The sequence below is a fragment of the Opisthorchis viverrini genome (genome assembly GCF_000715545.1).
Source record: "Opisthorchis viverrini unplaced genomic scaffold opera_v5_216, whole genome shotgun sequence".
Classification (NCBI taxonomy): Eukaryota; Metazoa; Platyhelminthes; class Trematoda; order Opisthorchiida; family Opisthorchiidae; genus Opisthorchis; species Opisthorchis viverrini.
Window position 1 is genome coordinate 620,318 of NW_008751872.1, and position 25,372 is coordinate 645,689.

A 25,372-nucleotide genomic window follows, 5' to 3' on the forward strand; every position below is an offset into this window, starting at 1 on the left:
CCCGGTGTTCCCACCAGACTGGGGCAATGTTCCGAAGACATCGATCGTCAATTACCGAGTATTTTTTTTACATCCTTTGAGGTCCGTTTAGGCACAAATTAAAGCTTCAGGAACAAATCATCTATGGCATCATCATTACCGTGTCTTTTCGTAGCACTTCGAATCGTTAATTCTCGATAGGTGTACGTGGACTTTTCTTTTTTTCCAGGTCCATCTTCCCGCCTGGTGATGACTGAGACTGCTGGTCCAGTGAGGCGTGGAAGAAAGCAGAGTAAGAGCATGCCTCTTTTGTGTGCTTCGTATTTCCTTCTGCCTTTTTGCTGCTATAGTGGTCTTGTTTACCCGTTCTTTTCCCCCTAGTGAATTCAGACCACCTATTGCGTTGTTTCACAAAATTCATTGATTAAAACGGAATCACTACATCAAAGCCTGGTTAATTGTAGTTTTTGTTACCGTTGGCCGTGGAACTCGTGATAACTACATCCGTATAATATGATATGCTAAAACTAATATTCAGAAGAAATCACCTCATGACAATGCACGAATTAACTTTGTGAACCCTCGGTTTTGTTGAAAATGACATGTTATAATTTACAGCAAATACAGGCGAATTGATAGCTCATAGAATAGGCGCGAATTTAGTGACCCGAAGGTCCGACCTCTGCATCTTGACTACTTTTGTCTGGGCTTGGACACCCAGGTAGTATCTAAGCTTCTTTCGTGTGGCATGGCAGTTAGGCAACGAAAGATTGCTGCACCTGAACACTTGTTACCAATGGTCGTTGGTTCGTTCAGCTCAGCGAACAAATCAGCGACCATCTACGCTACCTGAGCTACCAACATTCCTCTATTGTTATTATTTTGTTATTATCTGGTCACCGACCTCTGTCGGCTTTCGCTCTCCTGGGGCCCGTACCAGCTTTACGTTTCGCTGAAAGAGATGCTTATCGGGTGAGTTGTTTTAGTCTTATAGCCGAAGGCTAGATAATCCCACAGTTAGTAAACTCCCTTCCGGAGTGGTGTGGGGTGGCCTCATTCGTGGTGGGATTTCGGCCGTCTACGACGACTGGTTGCTGATGTGTCAACTGAATCGAAAAAAGCGTGCGAGTCGATAGCCAGTTTGTTTGTTTGACTTCTCGTTTGATAAAAGCCTTACGGGATTGGTTGACCATGAAATTTGAGGGCCTCTCAGCTGAAAAGATTGGTGAAAACCGCTGGCTTTGCATGGTGTTGCCGGCATTTTATTAAACTTGTGCCATACCATCACCACAACTTGTTCGTAGTCCATTTAAGGGATCAGAACATTGCAGTTCGATGTTTTTACTGCGAAAATTTTTTTATCGACGCGGGTTAGATAATCCTGCTTTTCGAAGCTTCTATAAAGATGGCTCGTAAAAATACAAAACTGCATATATATATTAGTAAATTTGAGTGGTTTAGGTCCGGAACAAGTGAAGGAACGTGTGGAGGACAGTTCGTAGACAATATATCCATCGTCTTCGACTAGATTACTTGACTCTGATATTGATTAATTGTCCCAGGTAACTTCGCAGTTACGTTGTGAAAAGACACATGGCATGGATCGCCACGCAGGTGGTTATGTATGTGCAGAATGAGGTCAAAACCCACTCTTCGTTCAATGAGAAAATGTTCGTTCAGAAAGTGGGCCTCGGCCTATAGTGTGTTTCTCTTGGTTGTGGTCTCGGTCGGTCTTTCCAAACCTTGGCAATGCAGACGTAATACCAACTTAACGGTACGCTAGTCTCAGCATAGGCTTTTCGCGCATAGTTGCTTCGAGATTCGGTCTCATTTGGGTTTTATGTCTATGGACGAGGTCTCTTGAGGCCAGATGTCATGAAAGCATCAAATAAATTACTTGTGTGATTTTTCGCTTGTTGGAAGATCACCAGCCATAAGCACCTATGAGTGGTGTATTTTATCAAGACAACATATGATGCCTCAAATATCGTGTCAGCTGGGACCTGAAACGGCCCCTCTGCCGCACATTAATTTGAGTATTACAAACGACACATTCAACTGAATCTCTACACCAGGGTACTCCGCAGGTGAGCTTGTTTCGTCACGAACAGGCTGGGCTTTGCCGTGGTATGACGGTTTGTGTGCCTCCGTGACCTCTTGAGCTGTGCTGGGCGGTGCCCACGCGACACTTACCGGGTCAGTGTTTAGAGGTCTGACCAACACAGTCTTCTGGCCCTCCAGCTTGGGAATTGGAACATCTGCGGCGACTTGTCCTATAAAAATGGCAATACACTTGTATTTCCCGCCTGACCGCCTTGCGGTCAGTTAGGGAGAAATACTCAATAACAGATGATTCCTTTTCCAAAACAGCCCATTTATTTTTGGCTCCGGTCTATGTTAGAACCGGAGAGTTTGCATCCCATTTTAAAGCCGCTGATGCGTTGATGCTTGCGCGGGGCACATGAAACCAGTCAAATTGTTCTTCGAACTACTCCGCCCATCGAGTTAAACAAAGTCGAGAGCCATCACCTGTCATGTGCTAAACTGCTCAGCTGACCATCAACAACCCAAATGTTATATATTTGTTAAGTAGGTGGTCGACAACTGTTGTCAAGTATTCAGTGACGAACATTAATATTTTCGTGATCTCGTCGTCAGTTAACATATTCAGTGGTTAAAATAATGGTAATGGTCAAATTGAGCGGTTAATATCGGTCAGATGATTGAAATAAGCAGAGAGTAACACAGACGACTAATTTTTGAAAGAATAAATCCCCGTCTGATCGGACAAAGATGGATCCGGGTCTAGCAGTATGTCATATGACCAAGGCAAGTTCATACAAATCGTTTCTGACATGATAGTGTCGGGTCCTAAAGCCGTATTGTGGCTACTTTAACTGTTTTATAAACCATGCCTTTCGGTCGATATCGATAACTTGGGACTCGTAATCTCAGTCAGCAGTCTGTCGTTATCTAGTGCTTCCTCAGTTTGCTTAGTTTACGATAAACGAATCTTTGCCACGTTTTCGTAGCTTGTGGGAGGTTGAGACTCGAATCATCAACCTGAAACGTCCCTGGCTGGATGATCCCTCTGTTTGGGTGATTTGGATGAGACCTGGTCTTTCCTTCACGTTACAGAATCGCTTTGCTCGATTTTCTAAGTGTACGGGGGATAAATGTGAATAATATAATGACCTCACTTCCATATCGGAGAATTTCCAACTTATCCCCAAGACGTTGACATGAGCTGTTGATCAGGTGGCCGTTAACTCTACGTCAGCGTTCGCGACGATGATATCTACGCGTATGTTGACGGTATGTTTGCAAGCTAATTTTTAGGTTCGGTGAACGGCTCGAGGACTACCTGATCAACAGTCAATCAATGCACCCTAGCCACTAATATTTCGATACGTTGTCAACTTTGACTTTCGGTTTTGGGATTGCTATTCGCTTATCTTATCTCACTCACATTTCGCGGAGGACAGGAATTTGCAGTCCTAACAGATCAGATCCCGGTTTTTTTTTGTCATTCTTCCTCAACATCTCTCTTGAATCATACTGCGCATTCCACAACGATCAGTAAGTAACCTTATCAATCTAGTCATCGGATGCTTTTTCGGTCCCGTGTGACAATGAAAGACTGTGCACTATTTTCCACTTATTCATGATTTCCATTTGGCCGGAAGTCATGATTGATCGGTAGTTCTTTGTTTCAGTCGCCGATATAATGTGTGTAGTTTTGTCGGGTGCATCTTCATCATTTCCCCTCCCTCTTCGAAATGTACAGTGGCAAATTCTCTGCTGGGTACTCCCGATAAATCCTCCGGTAAAGCTATCATGGACCCGTCACGTAAGTCTCTCGAAATTTGTATCAGACACAACGCATCATTACCGGATACATATTTTTGGGTTCTCTTCGAAATAACTGCTAAATTACAGCATCCACAAAAGGGAATGCAAGGTACCTGGCCTCTTTTCGTCAATATGGATCGTTTCCGGTGCACCCTTTTTGATGTTGTATTTTGATTTTTCTTTTGAACGTTTTCGGAAATTGACATTAGTGCATGTTTACTGATTTAATGGCCAACTGCTATCTTAACAGGATTAGTCCCAAGCAGCTTCCAACAAATTACTTGTTCACGATCAATTTGCATCATATCGACGTGAATAATGATCCAGAAAGTCTTGGTAGACCATTTGTTGTCTAGAGGAAAACTCTATTAGGACTGATGGATTGGACCCTAAGAAAAGAAGGCGGTGCGATGAAAGGAAAGGAAAGCTGTCGTTCCTGAGGGGGATTGCCATGGTATGGCCTATCCTTCAGAGGGCATCCCTGCTGGGTCATTGCGCTATATTGTATCCTGCACGGGGAGCTTGTTGTGGGGATCCTCTCGAGTTTTATCAAGAGAACTTCACTTCCGAAAAAAAGACTACGGTTACAAAAATTTGCCCCATTTCCTATCCGTAGTTCTCACTTGGGGCGAGAGGTTGGAGTGGCGAAGACCGCAGTTTTGTAGGCTTAAGCCTCCGGATTACTGGCTTCGAGTCCGATAAACCTTGTGCTTGAAACAACAATTTAAAAATAGAGTGAGGCGGAACGACCATGGTTCGCGTGCTGGAAGGGGTTTAGTGTTTGTGCCCACTTGTCCACTCGCTTCTTATCAGACGGTTACTCAGTGGTCATTTGCCGACCTGGTACGGCGATTAGGAGCTCAAGATATTCTCTCCAATGAAAACGCTATGATTCCCATCGTTCTTCAAGGTTTAACGACCCTCCTATCATTTCAGAAATCCCGATGGATCAGCTCCACTATTTAAACGAAAATCATATATATTGGAAAGAAGGGAAAACGAAACGAGTAGGTTTCTGGCATTGTTTGCACATCTAAACTCATTTCTCATGCTATTCAAACTTTAGGTTTATGCATTTTAGTCGTATCACCACAAAATGTGTTGCATTCCTCTTCATACTCCATTCAGCCCATATTTATGATATGGCCCATTGTAAGCACGAGGCTAAGATTCTGCTGGCTTCCCAAGTCTGGACCCACAAAACAGTTGAGACATTTTTGGCGCATTATATCCGTAGCGACAACTCATTGCTTTAACCATAGGTTTATCCTCTTAGCAAATGCGACACACACGAAAGTTGGAATGAACTGACCTATTTATATGATACTACATAAAATGATCATATGCATCAACTCCTTTGCTTCAGGAATTGTTCCGACGGACCCTTCAGTAAAGACGCTTGGAAGGTAGACCTTCCTGTACCGCATTTGCACTTTCTAAGTCTGTGTAGATTCCCCTGATCAGCAGGTCAGGTAGTACCACTGTCGTCGGACGAAAATGGAAATACGAAGACTTGTTAGAACAGCTACCTAGAGTGAACACCAAAGCAGTGGCAAATAACACCCAATCCAAGCAAGCGATGGCCTGAGGTACAATTCGATCGGTATTTTGCCCCCTACATAATTGGAACATGCATTATGACTCTAACAGGAACAGATTTACTGTTTTACTCTGAGTAAAAGATGATTGTAGTCGAGATTCCCACTAACACTTGTTACAGTCTCGATTGATCTCGAACACATCCACTATGCCACCTCGTGGACAAGTTTGCAGTTCAGATATTAAAGACATGCATTACACACCCGTGTAATGGTAACAATGTGCTAAATGTGTTACAAGCGATTCGAAACTCATCGTATTCGTCGTATTGGTTCATCGGGTCTATAACGATAGGAACAAGTTTACTGAAGTTTTAACGGCTCCTTTCCCTTTGTTCTTGTTGAGCAGGCATTCGTTTGTCAAGCGTGTGGCCAAACAATGCCGAGCTTAGGTGCCTCGATACACCATTCGCAGCAACAGTCACATCAGGCAAATCTACTTGTAAGTTCTTTTTCGCTTGCTTGCTCGCTTTTCCAACAGTTCGGGGCGTAGCCCTTTATGTTGGACCATCCCACTTTTGCGTAATTTGATAGACTTATTGGCTTTGTATATCTTAATGTGGTGCACCACACTTTTCTGTTCTTTCGCTTGACTTTGTTTCAGTCTATATAAGATTTTGTTTTCGAATCATTGCCATTAGAAATGTAAAATCATGATGAAAAGCACGTATGGGAGAATAGCAATTGGTCAGGCACGCTCAATCTGACAAGTGTAATGCCTGTACAGAACTCAGAATTCACCGGCCGGTCACTGCGGCTTCACCACCATCATCATCCCCAGCTGTAAGAACTTGCCATACGGTGGTTCTAGTGCTTCCAGTTTCGTTCACTGATGATTTGGCGAGGTAGGGTAGACAGGCGCGCATTTGAAGCGGTAGCTGATATAATTGATGTGCAAACACATGGCTGTCAGGGACTTTTCGTTCGGGAGATTGGGAGGATAGCTACGCATTGAAGGCAATAAGTTGGATGCATAAGCTCCATTAGGGGGATAGACTGGACCATGTCTGACAATGCTTCTAACCACTGATGTGTCCCCCGTCGGGGAGACAGCAGTGACCAGCGCAGCTGAGTTTACTTGTAAGGGCTTTCATACTTCGCAGCCTAGTCACTAGTTGACCTTTCCTGGCTTGTTTCCACTCTTCATGCGGTTGTCCTAAAAGAGCCCTTCGAGGAAGCCGGTCGATTGGTATACGGAGGAAGGTAGAATTAGCTATCGAAGTGCCCTATTCTAGAGGCACTTTCTCTGCACTCCATATCGCAGTAGTGAATTTTGTTAGATGGTCCATCAGGGATTCTTCGCCTTCTCTGAACACAGCCGGAAACAGACCGTCCGGTCCTGCTGTCTTCTCACGTTTTAATACGGCTATTTCGTACTTTATTTTTTCTTTCGACGGCCGATTAAGGTTTACCTTCCATTAACCCGTATCCATCTCCAGAGGCTGTGTTACTGGAGACCAACTACACTGTTTTTTGAAGTGTTCGGCCCATTTTTTGAGTTGTCGGTTTTGCGAGTGAATTATTGGACCGCCTTTTTCATTTATCTGCTCACTGACCGTTGCTTTCCTAGGAACAATCAATCGTATCAGTAGATACAGGGCACGGATGCGGCATCAGCGTTGCACAACACTCCGACTGTCATTCTTCGTGGCAATCCTGCACCCATCTGTTGTATGACGCTGAATGCCGCCTGTGAGTCAGCTCGGTGTTCTCTCTGTGGCACGTGTGCCAAGACCGAACTGTTACAGGTATTCGTCACGAGTTTTCTGTAGGGTTTGCGATGAAGTTTTTAAGGGATTTGACGTCACATAACTCCTTTTAGCAGTGTTACGGTCAGGATCGTTATACATACTCAGGATGGGTCGAAACGGTATTCCAGATTTATAGGGTTCAAGTGAGCCATAAAGCTAATATATTTGTCTAGGTAGGTGAAGAGGAAATTGGTGCGTTGTCTTTATTATAGGACAATAGCGTTTTGCACACCGATCACCCTGTCTAATAAACTTGGATCCTTCGGGTGACATGGCAGCTAGGCACCGGAAGGGTGTTACGGCTGAACGATAGGACAGTAGCTAGGTGCCTGCAATGAAACAAGAGAAGAACCACACAAAAGCCGATGTTCTGCGAAGGTTATTGCATCTCCGTCGACCATTTAAGTTTAACTTAACAAGCGAGCTCCTATTGCAGGAACCCAGTGTGGTGTTCAAATGCACGTTTCTTGCTTAAGAACTATTCATCGCCTTTACCAGTTGTCCCATTGTAAGACAAATATTCAATGACCAACTGTCTCGTCAAGACAACTCGGTGTGTTATCTAGCTCCTGTAGATAATAATAATAATAATAATAATAATGATATTGTTTCCACTCTTCATGCGGTTGTCCTAAAAGAGCCCTTCGAGGAAGCCGGTCGATTGGTATACGGAGGAAGGTAGAATTAGCTATCGAAGTGCCCTATTCTAGAGGCACTTTCTCTGCACTCCATATCGCAGTAGTGAATTTTGTTAGATGGTCCATCAGGGATTCTTCGCCTTCTCTGAACACAGCCGGAAACAGACCGTCCGGTCCTGCTGTCTTCTCACGTTTTAATACGGCTATTTCGTACTTTATTTTTTCTTTCGACGGCCGATTAAGGTTTACCTTCCATTAACCCGTATCCATCTCCAGAGGCTGTGTTACTGGAGACCAACTACACTGTTTTTTGAAGTGTTCGGCCCATTTTTTGAGTTGTCGGTTTTGCGAGTGAATTATTGGACCGCCTTTTTCATTTATCTGCTCACTGACCGTTGCTTTCCTAGGAACAATCAATCGTATCAGTAGATACAGGGCACGGATGCGGCATCAGCGTTGCACAACACTCCGACTGTCATTCTTCGTGGCAATCCTGCACCCATCTGTTGTATGACGCTGAATGCCGCCTGTGAGTCAGCTCGGTGTTCTCTCTGTGGCACGTGTGCCAAGACCGAACTGTTACAGGTATTCGTCACGAGTTTTCTGTAGGGTTTGCGATGAAGTTTTTAAGGGATTTGACGTCACATAACTCCTTTTAGCAGTGTTACGGTCAGGATCGTTATACATACTCAGGATGGGTCGAAACGGTATTCCAGATTTATAGGGTTCAAGTGAGCCATAAAGCTAATATATTTGTCTAGGTAGGTGAAGAGGAAATTGGTGCGTTGTCTTTATTATAGGACAATAGCGTTTTGCACACCGATCACCCTGTCTAATAAACTTGGATCCTTCGGGTGACATGGCAGCTAGGCACCGGAAGGGTGTTACGGCTGAACGATAGGACAGTAGCTAGGTGCCTGCAATGAAACAAGAGAAGAACCACACAAAAGCCGATGTTCTGCGAAGGTTATTGCATCTCCGTCGACCATTTAAGTTTAACTTAACAAGCGAGCTCCTATTGCAGGAACCCAGTGTGGTGTTCAAATGCACGTTTCTTGCTTAAGAACTATTCATCGCCTTTACCAGTTGTCCCATTGTAAGACAAATATTCAATGACCAACTGTCTCGTCAAGACAACTCGGTGTGTTATCTAGCTCCTGTAGATAATAATAATAATAATAATAATAATGATAATAATAGAAATCATTGTTCGGCTGTAGCACCTTTTCGGTGCCTAGCGGTCATGCCATCCAAAGGAAGCACGAAAGGTGAGACACTGCCAGGTTGCCCGAACCTAGACAGGGAAAGTCGAGAGGCAGAGGTCGGGTTGGAACCACGGACCTTCCGGTCAGTAAATTCGCGTTCTAACCACGGAGCCATCTCGACCATGTGGTGCAAGTTACTTCTTCAGACCGACGAGAACTTTGTCAAAAACGGTTGTTCGAGCACATTCCTTCTTGGCTGACCAAAGGACATGCGGTCATTTTACAGCTCGGTTTGGAAATATCTGCTGAAGACAAGACATCGGGTTTATTCTCGGTCAGTATGTACCATGTCGGCACAGGGTTTCCACGAAGAACAAGAATTTAGATACTGTGTGTACGTGAAGCCGTGGTGATTCACATTCATTGGTCGGTGTTTTGCATTCAGAAGAGGGTTGTCTAGGCGTTGCACTGGATATGGCCTAGCCCTCTTGAAGCAGTAGGCATGACTGAGGGAACATTGTTAGCTCAAACGAATAGCGTGAACGATCTTCCATCGGTTTATCATTCAAACACGTGTCCCTCCACTACCACTCCAAATAATAGGGCTTCGACACATTGCTTTAACTATGAGGCTTGTAGAAATGTTTTCCGTTTTATTTCGATTTATTTTGACTACACTTTTATTCTGACTGGAATATGTACCTAGGAGCCAGTGAAACATGTGTCGAAAAGTTCGTGTGCTCAGATGTTTGATCTTAAAGAAATAAGTGAGAATATTTGATATCGTCTCGTATGCCTCGTGTCTCGTTATCGATGGTCCCCAGTTAGCACAAGGGTGACGACTGCATTTCCCCGATTATCGCTGGGGTCGTTCATGTGTGTAGGGCATTTAGCAACAGGCATAACCAGGTGAACTAGGCAGCTACTGCTCGATTGCCGGTGAAATGTAGATGGCTGACACTGTTTTCTCTCCATTCTAGTAATAACCCGGCGGTGAAATTGCTCAGAGCGCAAATTTACTGACCAGAAGGTCCGTGGTTCGAACCCCACTTCTGCACCTCGACTTCCCCTGTCAAGACTTAAGCAACTTGGCAATACGCCTGCCTTTGTGCTCCTTTCGGGTGGCGTGGCGGCTAGGCACCGAAGGGTATTACAGTTGAACGACTATGATTATCTAATATACCCCTCGGTAACGAATTCTGTCTACTGTAAGCACATAGCACTGCATGCTTCTTGTGATTGGTTTTACTATTCCAAAAATTACCCACTCTTTATTCCGCTTGACTCTCCACCTCCACCGAATTCACCCGATTTTTGATTCGTGGTCGACAAAACAGCTCTCTTACCAAATTCCAGTCTACGTGTTAGTTGAGGAGTTACTTTTCACTTTAATCTCTCTTCCATTCCCCTCACACGCAAACCTATCAGACCGACCAAGTGCGGACTGTGTTGTTGCATCTGCCCCCGATTATTCCAGCCCATCGTTTAGTTTTAAACCAAACATTGGAATCTGCCGTTGAAGGTGTACTGGTAGAGCCCGCAGAAGTGGAGCGGCGCCAACGTTTCGCTCATCATGTGATTAAAGCTCTTCAGTGCCGAATTAAAGGTATGAATGAATGTAGGGAATGAACTCACGTCCTTTTTTAGCTTTGCTCGTTACAATGTGTTACATTTGGTTGCTGTTTAGTTCACAAACGTGGCTCAGATGTGTTTATTGGTCGTTTATCAGGTGACTTGATCTGATCGTTTGTAATGATGGTGTAGATGGTGAGATGTAAGGTTGTGCTGCATTTAAGAGGTTCGGTTTACTTGTACGTTCTGAAATGCTTCCCGGTATGCTCTGTTCCACTCGCATGTTTATAGTAGTATGTTCTCTCGACCGTGTGTGAACTCTGCTAGGTCGAATATTATCTGGGTGATCAGTTACTTGTTGTCTTAGTCTATTGCTTGAAATTCCGCGGTTCCTGACAGTAGATTTTGGGTTGCATTCTCCAGTTGGTGATAACCTGATACTACGCGTTTTTTCGCCTGAGAGCTCGCTTTCTGAAGAAGTTTCGAATTTGAATTCCTTTGTCTGCATACATTTCCTGATTGCGCGAGTCCAATGAACCAATAGCTTTTGACGGATGTGTGTGCTCAGGAGCATCTCCGATGAATGAGTTGTTGTCATCACTGACTACTCCACTATCGGGTAAACATACTTTGACGGCTCGAGAAGGAGCTAGTGTGAAAAGAAATATACGGTGGGTCAGGAACCTCAAAATGCTCACACAATCTGGACATGATGTGACGGGATAAGTTAAAAGTTAGAGGGTCACGTTAACTGTGTTCAGCGACTTGTGAAGACCTAATAGTTGGCTCATTCTCTCAAAATTCTCTCCTCTTTTACACAAAATTCCTAAACTGCTCGTCAGATTTCCAGATGGTCGGCGTCGGCAATACATGGAGTGGTGTTGCTCTGCCCGACAGTCACGTGGACTTGGATGTGTGTCGGTTAACCACGGCGGAGATGCGAGACAAATCACCCCAAAAACAGCCCAAACTGATGGTGGTCGATGATTCCATCGTTCGCTCTCCGAGTCTCGGCTACCTGATGGAAGACATATTTGAACTGCTGAAAGCCAATTCTCAGAAGTACACCGCACCCAGCATGAGTTCTAGTCCGAAGAAGGTGGACGGGGAACTAGCCGACATCCAAACCTCGAAATCGAGCCCCTCCAATGGACTGGTAAAGTTCCCTGATATCTACAAGTGAGTTCACAGTTGTACAGTTCGGGAGCGAACAAGTTGTTGTATTTTTTGAGTGTCAGTTTATCACAGAGAGTGCAAAGATCGAATCAGCACATCGGTTAAGCCGGGCCTTCGGACTGGATATTGTTGTTCGTCCGCCCCGACTGCTCTACCACTCTTTTTTCAACCAGAATGCTTAGCACATATTCCGTAGTACCAGAGATGATTATGATTAAAGCGTGACAGAAATTCCTAATGATAAGAACAAATTAAGTATTGTTTCTGTCGGCAATTCCATCCCCAATATGAGCTCATCTTTTTAGCATCATCGTAATGCAGATTTCCTGTTATACTTGGTAGTCTGTTCTGGTGTCCACTCTGTCGAACCGTGATAGGGTTGTTTTTAGGCTAAGTCACACCATCCACCGGCTGTGAGTACGACTCACGACCATTTAGGGTTCTTTTGAAACGCTTGACTCCGCGACTGGGATCTCTAGTATTCGCAGATGTTATGCCTGTTATCAAAATGCCAAACTATTGATTTTGATGGGACCGCGGAACATTCTTCCATTTTTTCTCATTGAAAAACTCGTAATTTGTGTTGATTGCCCCCGTCCATATCCTTTTTCTCATTCATAGTGTCGTTCGGACAGACGCCGAATATTTCTCAATCTCCTTTACCGACGCCAACCAAGTGCAGTATGATATTCACACCGGGAACCCTCTTGGCCATCATGTAGCCAAACTTTTGCTCACCTATCTTGGGTTGGATGCTCGTGCCCGCGACCTTGCTACTCTGTTCTGTAAACTGGCTAAGGTATGACCTTTTATGCTGCTCCGTTTTGTGTGCTATTATTTATTTCCCGTACTTGTGTTTGTCATTGAGTTACCGGCGTCCAATTCCTTTGATTTTCAGCATGATACTGCACTTTCCCTAGTATGAGGTAGAGATAACTTTGTGGGTAATCTGCCAGCCTACTGACAGAATGGTCCGTGGTTCGAACCGGACCCCAAGATCTCGGCTGCTCCTGTCGAGGCTTGGGCAACCTGATAGTATATCAGCCCTTGAGCCTCTTTCAGGTGCGTGGCAGCTAGGCACGGGAAGGATGCAACGGCTGAATGATTTTCTCCCGTAGTGTAATGCCACTTAAGTATTACCAGGACCCGCCCATTAACACATCGTCGAGGTGGTGTTCCATTAGTGATGTTACGATCAGTAAGGTGACAATTCGAGCGGGTAGTAATTAGAAAATAAAACAAACTTAACTGGGTTCCAGAGGGTTCAACATCGAGGTCACAGCAGCGTTCAACACAGCTGCTTCACTGCCGTACAATCATAGTTTTTTCGAAGACCTAGTTGTGGAAAAAGGAACAAGTGGTTTGGGGAAGGACTTAGTTTTATACTATCACAACCATTCCGACGTGCCTTCGCCTTCAGACGCTCATTCAGACACAATAGAAACTGACAACTAGAACGCCATTGACATCGATTATCAGCTACATATTGCGGTGTCCCCAACCAGACAAGGAGGATCACGCGAACCCCATCTTGAAAGGTGGGTCGCATCGACAGTACCAAGGCTCTTCATAATCGTTTTCATACCCCGCTGCCCGGTCAAAGGTTTACCACTTCTCTGCCTGTGCTGCTCTTAGGTGGACACAGAAAACAATGTTCTATTTAGCAACCGATTATTTAGCGTGCGCAATACAAGATCGAACCGCCACGCAGGGGTTACGTCTTTCAGGTGAACCGGTGAGTTCACTGCTCATTCACAAGACCGGTCGTACCAAAGGATATTGCACAAGTTCACATGGTCGAAACTGCATGGGGATGATTCAGTCCCTTCAGAACGGCCCGCTTGTTTTCCAGCATTATAATACGTCGCATCTCAAAGCTTCTCACGTCTGCTTGGATAGCCGTCCTGCTTGCCGTTTTGTAGAGTCCCGGGTCCTTCTGTGACCCAAAATGGATTTTACACTTTTTTCAAAGTTGCCGTTCCAGTGGCGGAATTTCGGGCATCCTGGGTTTCGAATCCCGTTCTTCAGCTGACTGTAGACAGGATATGAGTTTCTGCCATTTATTTTAAATAACCTAACATAGGCGCCTAACGGTCGCCTTTAATCCGGCAGTGAATCACTGCCTTTGAACACTGTTTTTGTTGTCGAGGGTACTGAAGATAGCTGTCCTTTTCAATTGACTCCGGCAGTGTACGTTTGTCACCGCATGTGTGAAGTTAATCGCGGAATACATGAGAAGAGAGTAATCAAAAAGATCTTTTTATTGTCATAAACTCCTATTCATTCATTGGAGATTACCTAACGCGATTTACTGGTGCATTTATGTCCGTGAAACCTACACGGACCTTGTCGTTGAACGCAATAATGAATTCTACAGGGTCTGGACAATACATTAATTTGTCCAATGAGTAAACGTTGAAGTTGCCCGGGTTCTGCATCAGCAAAACACTTTCACCTGACGCACTTGAAGGCAGGCTCGACTCTAGAAGAATGCTTTCGTCCTGTCCTTTACATAAACGAGCTTATGCGGCAACCTCTGAGAACAGATGTCCCCACAACTGACAGAAAGTCGCCATATGTGCAACTTCCGCTTTGTCATCTGCCACACATCGGTTTGGAAATATACTAGTAAGTATCTCCAATACTACCACATTAACTCTTATTCCAAAGTCTCCCAGTGTTGAACAGTATGCCGAAACAATAAGCTGTCGATCTACAATTCACTACCGACTCAGTGGTGATCCGTTCAGTTGTTTGCGATTGCTTCGTAAACCAGAGCGTTCTTATGACTCAACTTTCAATTAGATTGTATCATTGGTCTGAAGTGTTCTAATGCCTGGGGTTCAAAAGTCAGGGCGTAGTGCAACGGGTCATCAGGTCAACTCGGCAGACATGTCCTATCAGCCTATCAATCGATCGAAACTAGTCAGATTCTCAATGCAGCTGAATCGATCGTAGTCTGGATGGAAAACCCTCCGTTCTGCGCTCCAACTCGAATGATTCAGTCAACAGAGTTCAAATTGGCTAAGATCGATCCACCAAGAACAACCATCTCCGTCATGTGACCCGAGTATTATTTAGACGTTTCCTGTTCTGATGAGCGCCCATACCTTGCCTTCGTTCGCTTTGGTGCAATTGTAAAAGCCATTTGAACCATTGGTTGACCACGAGAATGTTTAACACAAGGAAAAGGTACCAGAGTGAATGGGGATTGCTTACGTTGTCGCCGTAGTGTCTACACGTTTCATTGAGAGCGGATGGCAGTTTCCGCTAGCGAACAGATTAAAGATAATCCGCTTTAGTTGGTAATCGAGATGCACTTTTCGAAAGCCTTAATTAGGAATATTACTTCGAAATACTGAATTTAAGTTCGGCTTAATTACGAGACTACCTTCGCGCTGCGGTTGTTTGTCGAAGAGCCATTTGAGATTGGTTTGAATCTATTGTTCACACCAAATAAGTATGTAATTGAGTTGATAATACCACTTTCGGTTTCTGGGTTGTCCTCCCATCTGTGTAGTCCACTATTCCTCGATTCGTGAACTCCCTGCAGGGAGGAGGCGCCACACAGAAGGTGGTCCCTGTGCAAGTGGACACATGGCGATACACGTATAATCAGATTTTCTTATGAGATGGACACGTGATAGGGAAACAGCATCATGTGCTCTAAGGTAGTAAGTTTTTGTCGATCTCCCCGCACGACTCATAATTGGAACAGGTCTATTCCGCCTATTTGAACAAATCGTCCTAGATACTCAAGGTATTCGTCGGTCAGTAAGCTCTCCTTCAGAACTTTGACTTCACTTAAAGCCCAGAATGTGTGTCTCTTTTTAACTCACTGTTTCACATTCCTATGCTACTATAACAATGTTGGAAGTGGATTATGCATTGTTGTCTTTTGCGGTATATCTTAGTTTGGCTATCAAGCTATTATGCCGTGAATCTGCACATTTGCCCACCGTGTCTTTGAGATCGGCAGTGCGTGACAACTGTTTGGTACAACATGCAATTGTGGCTAACAGGGAAGAGAGAATATTTACTCATCGAGTCCTTCAGATTCGGACCAACTGGCTACTGCCTTTCAGCCAAAAATTCAGACTTCTTACTGTACAGTTAGTGGTTGCGATAACTGCGCGAAAAATCAACCAATGTTGGGAAATTATCACGCACACACAGGCACACTGACCTTATACAATCAGAGTGAATAGGTGAAGTCGACTGCCCGTGTTTAGTGACGTTACAGTATGATGGACTTTTGATATACCGGCACTCACGCCTACCGCGAAAATTTCCGAATGCGATTCCCGTTTTCGTCTTGCTGTCCAGCATCCGACACCCGAACCAATGTTTCTAGCCTCAACATACTGCATTCGTCAGTGGTTGAAGGGTCAATGTTATGGTGTATCCACTATGGAGATGGCAGTACGTGCCCGTACGTGGCTACTCTGACGGCCTGTACGATGTGACTAGAGTTGTCAGCCATCGGTTAACCCTTTCACCGTTTGACATAATCATGAAATATTTTCCACTGTATGTGACCACCTCACATAAACTACCGACGGTGGCATATAGAAACACTGAAGGTCACTTGAGTCACTAGTCTACAGAAATGGGGTTTCTGGTGTTTAGCCGATTCTGTAAGATTATGCGGAGCAATATTGGTACGATGACCAACTCGGTTTAATTGCTTTTAAAGAGCTGACCCTGATTAGCTCCATCACTGCCTAAAAGTGGTACGTTCGATCCGATGATCCACAAGGAGTGTGTGAGTGTCAAGTGAAATAATGAGCTTGTCCGCAAAATGAGAACTAATCAGGGCAAAACGTGTGGGAAATGGAAGGAACTGACTGCACTGTGCTTTGAAGTTTAGCGCTTCAATACATCAATACTAGGTTGCTCGAAGTAGCTTACTCCGAAAATGCAGCAAAGTGGGAGCTAGCAAAAAAGTATCCCGCCTGTTACATAAATCTGGTTACTGAAAGCTGAATATTTCACAGTGGGATATGCATCCCTCGTTCCCGGTGGTCAAAGCCAATCAGCAAGCTGAGGTCATTGCCAGATGGAATTCGTTGGACTGGCACTCATTCCTCAAAACCGGCGGCGCCAATATAACGAAGGTGAATGGTATGTGGGTTGTGGAATTCTGGGTTGGGTGCATGGCGACGCTTGTTTCCTTGTCTGTCTACTTCGGTGCTTGAATATCATATGTTTCCTGCAACTCACCGTGTACAACAGACTTCGTTATCCTTGCTGTAGGCAATAGTTAATGAGGGGAATATTTTTTATAACCTGTTTTCATCAACACCTCTTATCAGAGCCATATGCCCTTTTTCATGTTGTCCAGCTTGCTCATTTGGATATGCCGTTGAATGGCACGTTCCCACCGACAGTTCTGTTAATCATGGTTATCTTCTACTTGCAACACACAAGTCCACCGGTTCTGCCAAATTTGCACCAACTCTATCGTTCTGCAGCGCACGAGTCACTTCCTGCAGATTCATTCTATCATGTAAGTCAGTTACTTCCCACTCTAAAGGATTTCCTCGATTTCCTCTGAACAAACCATTCTATTTGCTGCATCCCGAAGTCACGCTTTGCTTGATTGTTTAACCCAACTCTATTAATACATATTTTCTGGCGCCGCGTGCAAACTAAGTAGTTGCACAGCTTTGACTGAATCGATCAAAGCAACCGTACCAACATGAGTGTACATCATAACTGGTGACAGTGAAGCAGTGTTTTCGCATGAAGCCTTGGGAGAGGCTGTGCGGTCATCCGTAACGTCCACTTTTCTATTCCGACAAATAGTTCTGGTCCGGAAGCCCGACTAAACCGTGTGGCCTCATCGTCATGGACAGCATGACATCAGCGTTCAACACAGATGCTTCGCTGCCGTACAACCATGACTTATTTGAAAGAATAAAGATGGACGGGGAAGGGACTTAGTGTTAGCTGACTACAATCATTCCGAGGTACTTACACCTCCAAACACATTCTGGCAATATGGATAGAAACTGACAATACGAACGACTTTTACATTAACTGGCAGCCATATCCTACAGCGTCTCCAAACAAGCGTAGTGGGAATCCTATTAGACGTGTAGCACTGACAGTACCCAAACGTTTTGTGGTCTCTTTCATACCCCTCGGTCAGATCAAGGGGTGGCTACCTCTGCTTCCACTACTCTGAATTGGGCACGGAAAACAGCACTCTCCTCGGCAAACGATGGTTCGGCATACGCAATACATGACCTAACCAACGCTGCTTTTAGTGCTGAACACACTCTTCAGTGGAAGTTCCTGTTGCGCAACCTGGCCTTCCTAATGTAGAAAGCTAACGGACACAGATGCTTGTACGCGCGCGCTAATTACTATCCGACTAGTGGTTGTAGGCGTGGTGTACTGATTGCGTTGGGTTTTTGCCACATCAACTTACCCTATTGAACACTCAGACTGCTCTGATGTTTCTTGACCGGCCGGCGGTCATGTACGGACGAAAACAAGCCTCGATGCGTATCAATAACAAGAGTAAAAAATAGTTGGTCACTCTCATGCGCGTTGCATTATCTACGTAAGAATCACCGTACATCCGTACAAAACTCCCCGTATTTCATGTAGGTTAATTTCAATATACCATATCGATTGTTATGTCTCAATATCCGAAGGGCAGATTTCCATAGATCATCTAGATGTTCCTTAGATTTACCGTCCTAATTAAGCCTTCTTAAGAGACAGCCAAGCACTAGGGTCACCCTGGGGAAGGGTAGAACAAAATGGACAGGGTTCTTTAATTGACACAAAACCGATTCACAGCAGTTTTTTCAATCTGGCCCCATTCGTGACACTTTGACGTAGGGTATCCGTGCGCAAATGGAATGTATCGTTACAGCTATCGATTGTTTTCCAAGCTTCTCCGTGTGCATGAGCGCTTTTTCTTTGCTTTTGCACTTCCCACCCCTGTCCGTAAATAAAATTCGTTCTGTCCGATCATGACTCTTCTGTGGTTTCTAGTCTCCTTGCAGTCGCATCAACCCATGATTTGGTTCGTGTGGTATGCGGTTTCAAACCACGTCGTTTTCGTCTACTTTTGAAACAGAAAGTGGATGGTGTTTAACACCACACGAGTGCCCTGTAAACGCGTTGTCGCATCGTAGAAGCTGTGATAGTAGTGGGATTGTTTACCTTTCAACCCAGATGCTTATGGGCTGCTACTTGGGTTAATTACATAGCATCTTGGTGGAACTTCGTTAGCGAATAAGTTTGGAACGCAGCCCACATCCAGTAGTACAGTACACCGGACTTGTTTGTTGATCGAATAGTGCCTTGAAGTCAATGAACTACTGGTACATTTGCAAGCACAAAGCTGACCGACAGTGTTCGTTTCAAACAAATGAAGTCGATGTGGATTTTAGTTGGGAATGGTTGCTCACATCAACGCAAAGAATGTGTGCACAAAGTGTGCATATATTTGTGCATATAAGATCTGTCTGCAAAATTCATCTTTTTCGGAACTTCGGGGCAGGCCTAGGCTCGTTATATTTTCAATAAACGTTATTTTTACTTGGCCTTTTTTAGTCTGTGTGAAGATTTCATGAGATCCTGGAATCTTAACCAAGCAGGTATTCTACACACTTCACAGTCCTCAGCGAAAACTCGCTAAGCAGTAACTCAGTGAAACTTGTACTAGGTGTTGATTACAGAAGCAGATTGCGGTTGGTCCTGACGAGCCTTCCATTGCCCGTTTGGTCCTGGTTGGAACTCTTCAGGTCTTTCATGAGGATCGTGAATGGCCATGTAGCCCACCTGATTCCTTCACGTATCTGAATTTCTTAAACTCTTCGCATGGAGTAAAACAAAACAACATTATCTGATTCCTGATCGCCATGCGCGCAAGTATGATCGCATGTCGCTGTGGTAAATGTGGTATCCTGTTATCCAGTCCGACGCGTGAATGATCTACCTGAATATTGCCCCAGTTGAGAACAAACGAAAGTTATGATGCATTCACTGATTCAGGCTCGAACATCGCCGAATTCGGTTAACTGAGCCATCCCCTGTCATACATGAAATACTTTTTTGCCCTCACACTCTCTTCTGGTTCCATTGTTGTCCTCAGAAGTTTTTTATAAGACCTTACTACTTTCGTCAAAGGCGTAGAGAAAATGTGCTCCGGGTTTTTAATTCCGAGTTGAAGTGGTCCATGTATGGCCTAGATGGTCATTACTGGATACGGTAAGGTCAGGGCAAACTTTGTCGACCAAAAGTGTAAACCCGTATTCTGCCGAACTTCTTCAATGCCCCATAGTCATGCAGTCGAGTATGAGTCCAAACAAGTAGTCTATTTCTCGTTCTGCCAATGGCTTATCATGACTGGCGAGTCCTTGATCCAATGTGGCAGTATAACCCCAAGCCTGTCTGAACGACAACTCATTGGATGACAGTCGGCAAGGTGTCCAGTAATAGCCATCGTAAAATGTAGAATTCGACCGCGTCTGTCAGTTTGTGAAGCATTTTTTCGTCGAGTACGCAATGAGCAGCATATATAGAAGAGTCCTACGGCTAAGACGCCCCCTATATATTCGGGGTGCTCCTGTCTAGCTACGGGATGCTCCAACCTTGCTAGCATAAGTAAGTTATGATGTGACACAGCTGGGCAACTTCTTGTTACCCATACAAATCAAGCCCTCGACAAATGGAAGCAGCCTACAACTTTAGGAATAATATTCCTTAATGGCGCACGCTAGGAACGCTTGCTGTGTTAACGCCACACTACTCACAACGTTGCACATACTTTGCACTCCTTTCTATATGTGAACCAACCTATTCAGGAAAAAACATGGACGATTTCAATCCCGGTGTATAGTATCGTTCTCTGCGCAGGCGATATTAGGTGAAAACACACTGAGATCGGTTACTTGTAGCTCTTGACACGTTTAAAATTTATTCCTTTATCTGTTTCTCTTACTCCAATCCCAGCATTCAACTATTTTCAGTCACTCAACCTCCCCAGTATATCGTCCGACTGGGCTAGGGATGCACGTTGTGTTGTCGCTGATAGAGCGCTTGCTGTGCTTGCAATGCCTTTTCACTCTGCTGATCAACCGCGTTCTTACGAATGCACAACTCTACGTTTTATGCATTTTAGGTGGAGTACGACTGTCAGGATTTGTCGTTCCTCACAGACCCTGCCCTGATCTCAAAGCTTTGGTTGCCCTCTAACAGTGAGTGGTTTGTTTTCATCCCCTCATTTATCTGCCATTGTTGAACTTCACATGAGCTCGAAGTCCTGAACCCTTGTTTATCACTTCACGCCGTTGTTGGTTATTGATCATCTCCATAGCTGCTAGACTCAGCAATGTATCCATTCTGGTTGTTCAAGTCGAGGCCTAACTTCAGTCTCCCGACCCTGTTTCCATGGGGCCTAAGTATATTCTTGCGATTTCAACGCTAAGATCTATCGAGTCTCCGTTTGGAAGACCCGATGGCTGAGGTCCTTTGGCATATGTATCACGCACAACTTTTCATGGTAACCATGTTTCCTGTTTACTTGCTTTGCGACTTTCTACAGAACAGTGAGCCGGCTCCAAGGCCATTTCCAACTTCTGTGCAGTCAGCAGCAGGGGGAGCATACAACATCATCCAGTTTCTTGTCCATTGTTTGATAACGTAGATCGCGTGCTATTTCAGTGGTTCCTCAGTTTAGACCGACATAAGAAGTCCTGCAAGAAAATGAAGCCTAGTCAAGCCAAGACGATCTGACCACGTGCTCTCCCGGCGAATGTACACTTCCACAACCAAATGCAAGCGTTTCTTACAGGCATCAAAAACTCCTCTGGAAAATCATTGGTCCTAAATTTGAACTTTCTTTTACGGGGGTACACTTTAGGGTCTTTAATGGAGATGGGTGAAGTGACACAAAAATGAACGTATTTGATGATGGCAGGTGCGCCTCATTATCATCATCATGCTAATCCGATCTTAATCTCACACATGAAGTGCTTCTGGAAACTCCAAATCTACAGGACCTCTGTTAGCAACCGGGACGGTTCCTCATAGTCGTCATTTCTTATTTGGGATACTCCGATCGGGGAGTCATTTTGATGTCTCCCTGTACGCTAGTAATGTGTATGAATATCGTCATTTTCTTTCCCAGATAATGCCGGAGTTCCACTTCATTGGACTAACTCCGTTTATTCTGACTCCGCCATCTACTGAGTAATGTATGTCCAAGGGTGGGCAAGCAATTTGTTGCGAACGTGCTTCCATAGTATAGGGTCCTTCTAATGTCTGAAGATTCATTCCCCCATCCTTCTCCCTGTTTTCCTATTCCGAACCTTCCCTACTTGGAACAAGCTTCGTGCATGGCTGATCTCTGGCTTGGTCTGCTCCGCTTTTACCTGTTCGATTTCCAAAAGGCTACTTACGCAGTCGATCTTGTGTGCCCCAGTCCACTTCGTCGTCGCCGATCCGGTGGCGGAATATCGTCTATATTCGTCTTTGGTAAGTTTGTCTACTTGTCGATTCCACTGATTCATTGGCATCCAACCTACATCAACTCAACGAATGTCTACTTCGACGATCCATGATGATTTTTTTCTTTGGCTAAATATGCTGTGGTTTGAAAACACTGCTGCGCATGGCTGTGTCTCACTCATCGGTGGTCTTGACTCACAGCTATTCAAATAGCAATATACATGCACTTTTCCGAATTAACTGACTTACTGGTCCTGACTAATCCCATTGTTTGTTCCAAGCCAGTGAGAGCATCATCTGTTATTCAGATCTCATGTACAGACCTGTACCATTTACACCCATTCACAGACCCATTTGACCGGAAAGATTTGTGTCGGCAAATTTCCTCGGGTGGTTTTGAATACATCCGTAGTCAACTTTTGGCTGCGTACGGATATTTTGGCGTCCCACGGTTGACCAACGGCAGGCACGTGTTCACCAACGTTCGGACGCACGAACCCGATGCGCATGTCGAGGCCAATTTGCGTAAAAACAGATCCCCCAGCAAGCGAAACATCAAGGCTTCGACACCCAATGACAATTCTCCGCAAGAGGGCGATCACAGTCCGAATCCCCCGATTCTCCGGCTAACTCCGATTATTGACAGCACCGACGGGTTCGCTGGCAATCTGGTCAAGGTGTGTAACAGTCACTCTTGGATTCGACTGACTTACTTGCAACCGATTAATGGTCTGTTTTTCAAGCAGTTTCTGTTCAGCCTTATTTGTGGTGAAAAACACGAATTGCATTCATACGTTTCATATTATCACCACTGTTTCTGATCTGGTTGTGGGGTCTTAAAATTCAACTTGTCAACCGTCCTCATTTCATCTGTGTCCTGTTTCACCTCCTAAGTGAGTACACGCTTACCTCTCACAGAGGGAAATTGGGTCTTGTTCAGTTCAGTTTGGCTAAGTGCTTCTAGCTTTCCATATCAAGTTGGTGAGTCCGACACTGAGTTCCTCTTGACAATGTCATACAGTAGTCAAGTCAACATCAATCAAACATCTCTCATGTTTTCGTAATGCACTACTCATAAGGTTGCTGAAAATTCGTCGACAGCCCACGACCGATTTTGCCCTTCTTGGGGCTCATCAGGTAGGCGCAGTCTCTTATTTTTCTCTGCTTCGACCTAGGCCGTTGTTGTGTACTACAGACGGTATTGCCACTCTCACTTCAGTCCTTGGCTTCCTGTTCTACCCACAATGGTATATCAAAATACATAGTAGCTTGGCATAGCCTTTTATGAGGATAAGGAAAAATCGCTACAGCTGTATCTATGGAGTTGACACGGAGTACCTCACAGGGTCTGGCTGGAACCTTCGTGATTAGGCGAAAAGCGCTGAGCTCAAATGTCCCATCCTGATTGGTTCATATTGCCCCTATTGGTTCCCATCCTGATTGGTTCATATTGCCCCTAGCCGGCTCGCGAAGCATCCGTCCAATCGACGTGATGTTGGGTCATTTAGAGCGACTCGCCTGCCGGACAGCAGTCATCCGTGTTGGAACGACAGTCTTTGTTTCAGAAACATGTATACAGCCTCTCAGGAAGTGTACCGATACCCAGTTTTTCGTTAGTCCTGTGGGATCCGAACCCGCGGTCTTATCTGTCCGGTCATCTGAACCGATTAGGATTTTTGCGTGAGTTGATCACGGTGCTGATCAGCCATCCGCGGTGAGTCGTATTACAAACTACTAACCGAAGGGTTGCTCGTTCGGATCTTCGCAAGGATTCGTAATGTGTGTATTGTTCATGATTAGCAACAAGGATGAGAGAATCGTATAAAACGTGCCGGTTTTTTGTGTCTTTATAGGAGGCTGAATCTCCGATGTACTTAAAAGAGCTTCAGCGATGGGATATGCTGAATGTCCCTACTTTTGTTTACGTCTTTCCAAGGTTCATATGTTTCAACACAACCTTAACGGAATCCTGCTTATCCTGTTTTCTTTGCACTGGAGACGATTGACCTTCAACCTAACAATATTGTCCTCTTTTCTGTAGACAATTCCGCTCCCTAAATTTCTCTCCTTCCTAGGTCAAAAGTCTAGTTGCGGAAAAATTTGGCGCCAAATTGGAGGCCAGTCCCCCAAACATCTCTGACGTCAATCCTGTAGAGGGCGAGACTACTGAAGAGGCCCCGGATGCAGTTCGAAAATTGGCTTTGGCAGATGTGGCTCCTCTGATACTTGAAGTTGTGCTAGATGAGTTGCTAGAGTCTGCGGATGCCGCTGGTCAGTTTCATTCGGTTATTCTACATCTTTCACTTCCAAGTATGCGAATTGCGACTGGTTAGGCCACCTCAGTCCTGATCGACCTCAACAAACTTGAAACGGCAGCCACTTTTTTTTAGTGAAGTCAAATTCTTGGGAATGAGTTTAGCCCTCTCGTCTTTCTGGTTTTCAGGTTTCCGCTTCCCGTTTTTTTTAAAGATTTTTCCTCTACTTAACAGAGTAGAAAGGTCAAATCAGTTCACAGTCGGGTAAGGCTTTCAGTTTGAACCAAGCAGCAGTTGGCGGGGTCACCCCTCGTGCTTGTTTTTACCACAGTTACTTGATTTCAGTTTGTTCTTGTTGACAATAAGACCCCACTGATCTTCGAGAAATTACTGGATTATTTGGGTGAATATGGGACAGATACATTAATAACACTACGGGCCATAATCGATCCTCAACAACCAGTCTTCCGTTGCGTTCGTCGTACTCTTTGGGTATAGACAAATCGGTTTGCCAAACTAGAGAACGGTTTTGGATTAGCCGAGATGACACGCGGTGGTACGCGGTTATCAGAAAGAGAAGTCATTAACACAAGTGGGTTAGATATGAATCAAACTTAATCTCATCCACCTTCCCTCTTCCCAACTAAATTGTCGTAGCTCTCACGAGCCTACACAAACAAACGAAATTTACCAGTGGCACACAAAGTGAATAATTAATGGAACCAAACTCGGTCAAAAATAATTTGAAACCTCCTAATTCATCAACTGCAAGATTTAGGCAAGCACACTAACCTACAAGACCCCTTAATTTACGTTCAACACTGGTCTAGTGTACCAATCTGTAAAGACCTTACTAATTGCTTCGTTTGCCTT

General features: G+C 44.7%; 1 protein-coding gene across 1 annotated transcript in view; it reads left to right on the forward strand.

Annotated features, from left to right (window-relative positions):
• Positions 1–209: 209 nt before the first annotated feature.
• Positions 210–25,372, forward strand: part of T265_14563 (hypothetical protein) — a gene marked incomplete at both ends in the record, with an annotated part of 46,533 nt that continues 21,370 nt past the window's right edge. The window contains 12 exons of the mRNA XM_009174196.1: positions 210–271; positions 3,767–3,829; positions 4,768–4,838; positions 5,779–5,871; positions 10,452–10,629; positions 11,438–11,774; positions 12,393–12,570; positions 17,116–17,280; positions 20,917–20,992; positions 22,065–22,271; positions 22,593–22,921; positions 24,320–24,554. Coding sequence (XP_009172460.1) covers positions 229–271; positions 3,767–3,829; positions 4,768–4,838; positions 5,779–5,871; positions 10,452–10,629; positions 11,438–11,774; positions 12,393–12,570; positions 17,116–17,280; positions 20,917–20,992; positions 22,065–22,271; positions 22,593–22,921; positions 24,320–24,554 — 1,975 coding nt within the window. The remainder of the gene's footprint in view (positions 272–3,766; positions 3,830–4,767; positions 4,839–5,778; positions 5,872–10,451; positions 10,630–11,437; positions 11,775–12,392; positions 12,571–17,115; positions 17,281–20,916; positions 20,993–22,064; positions 22,272–22,592; positions 22,922–24,319; positions 24,555–25,372) is intronic.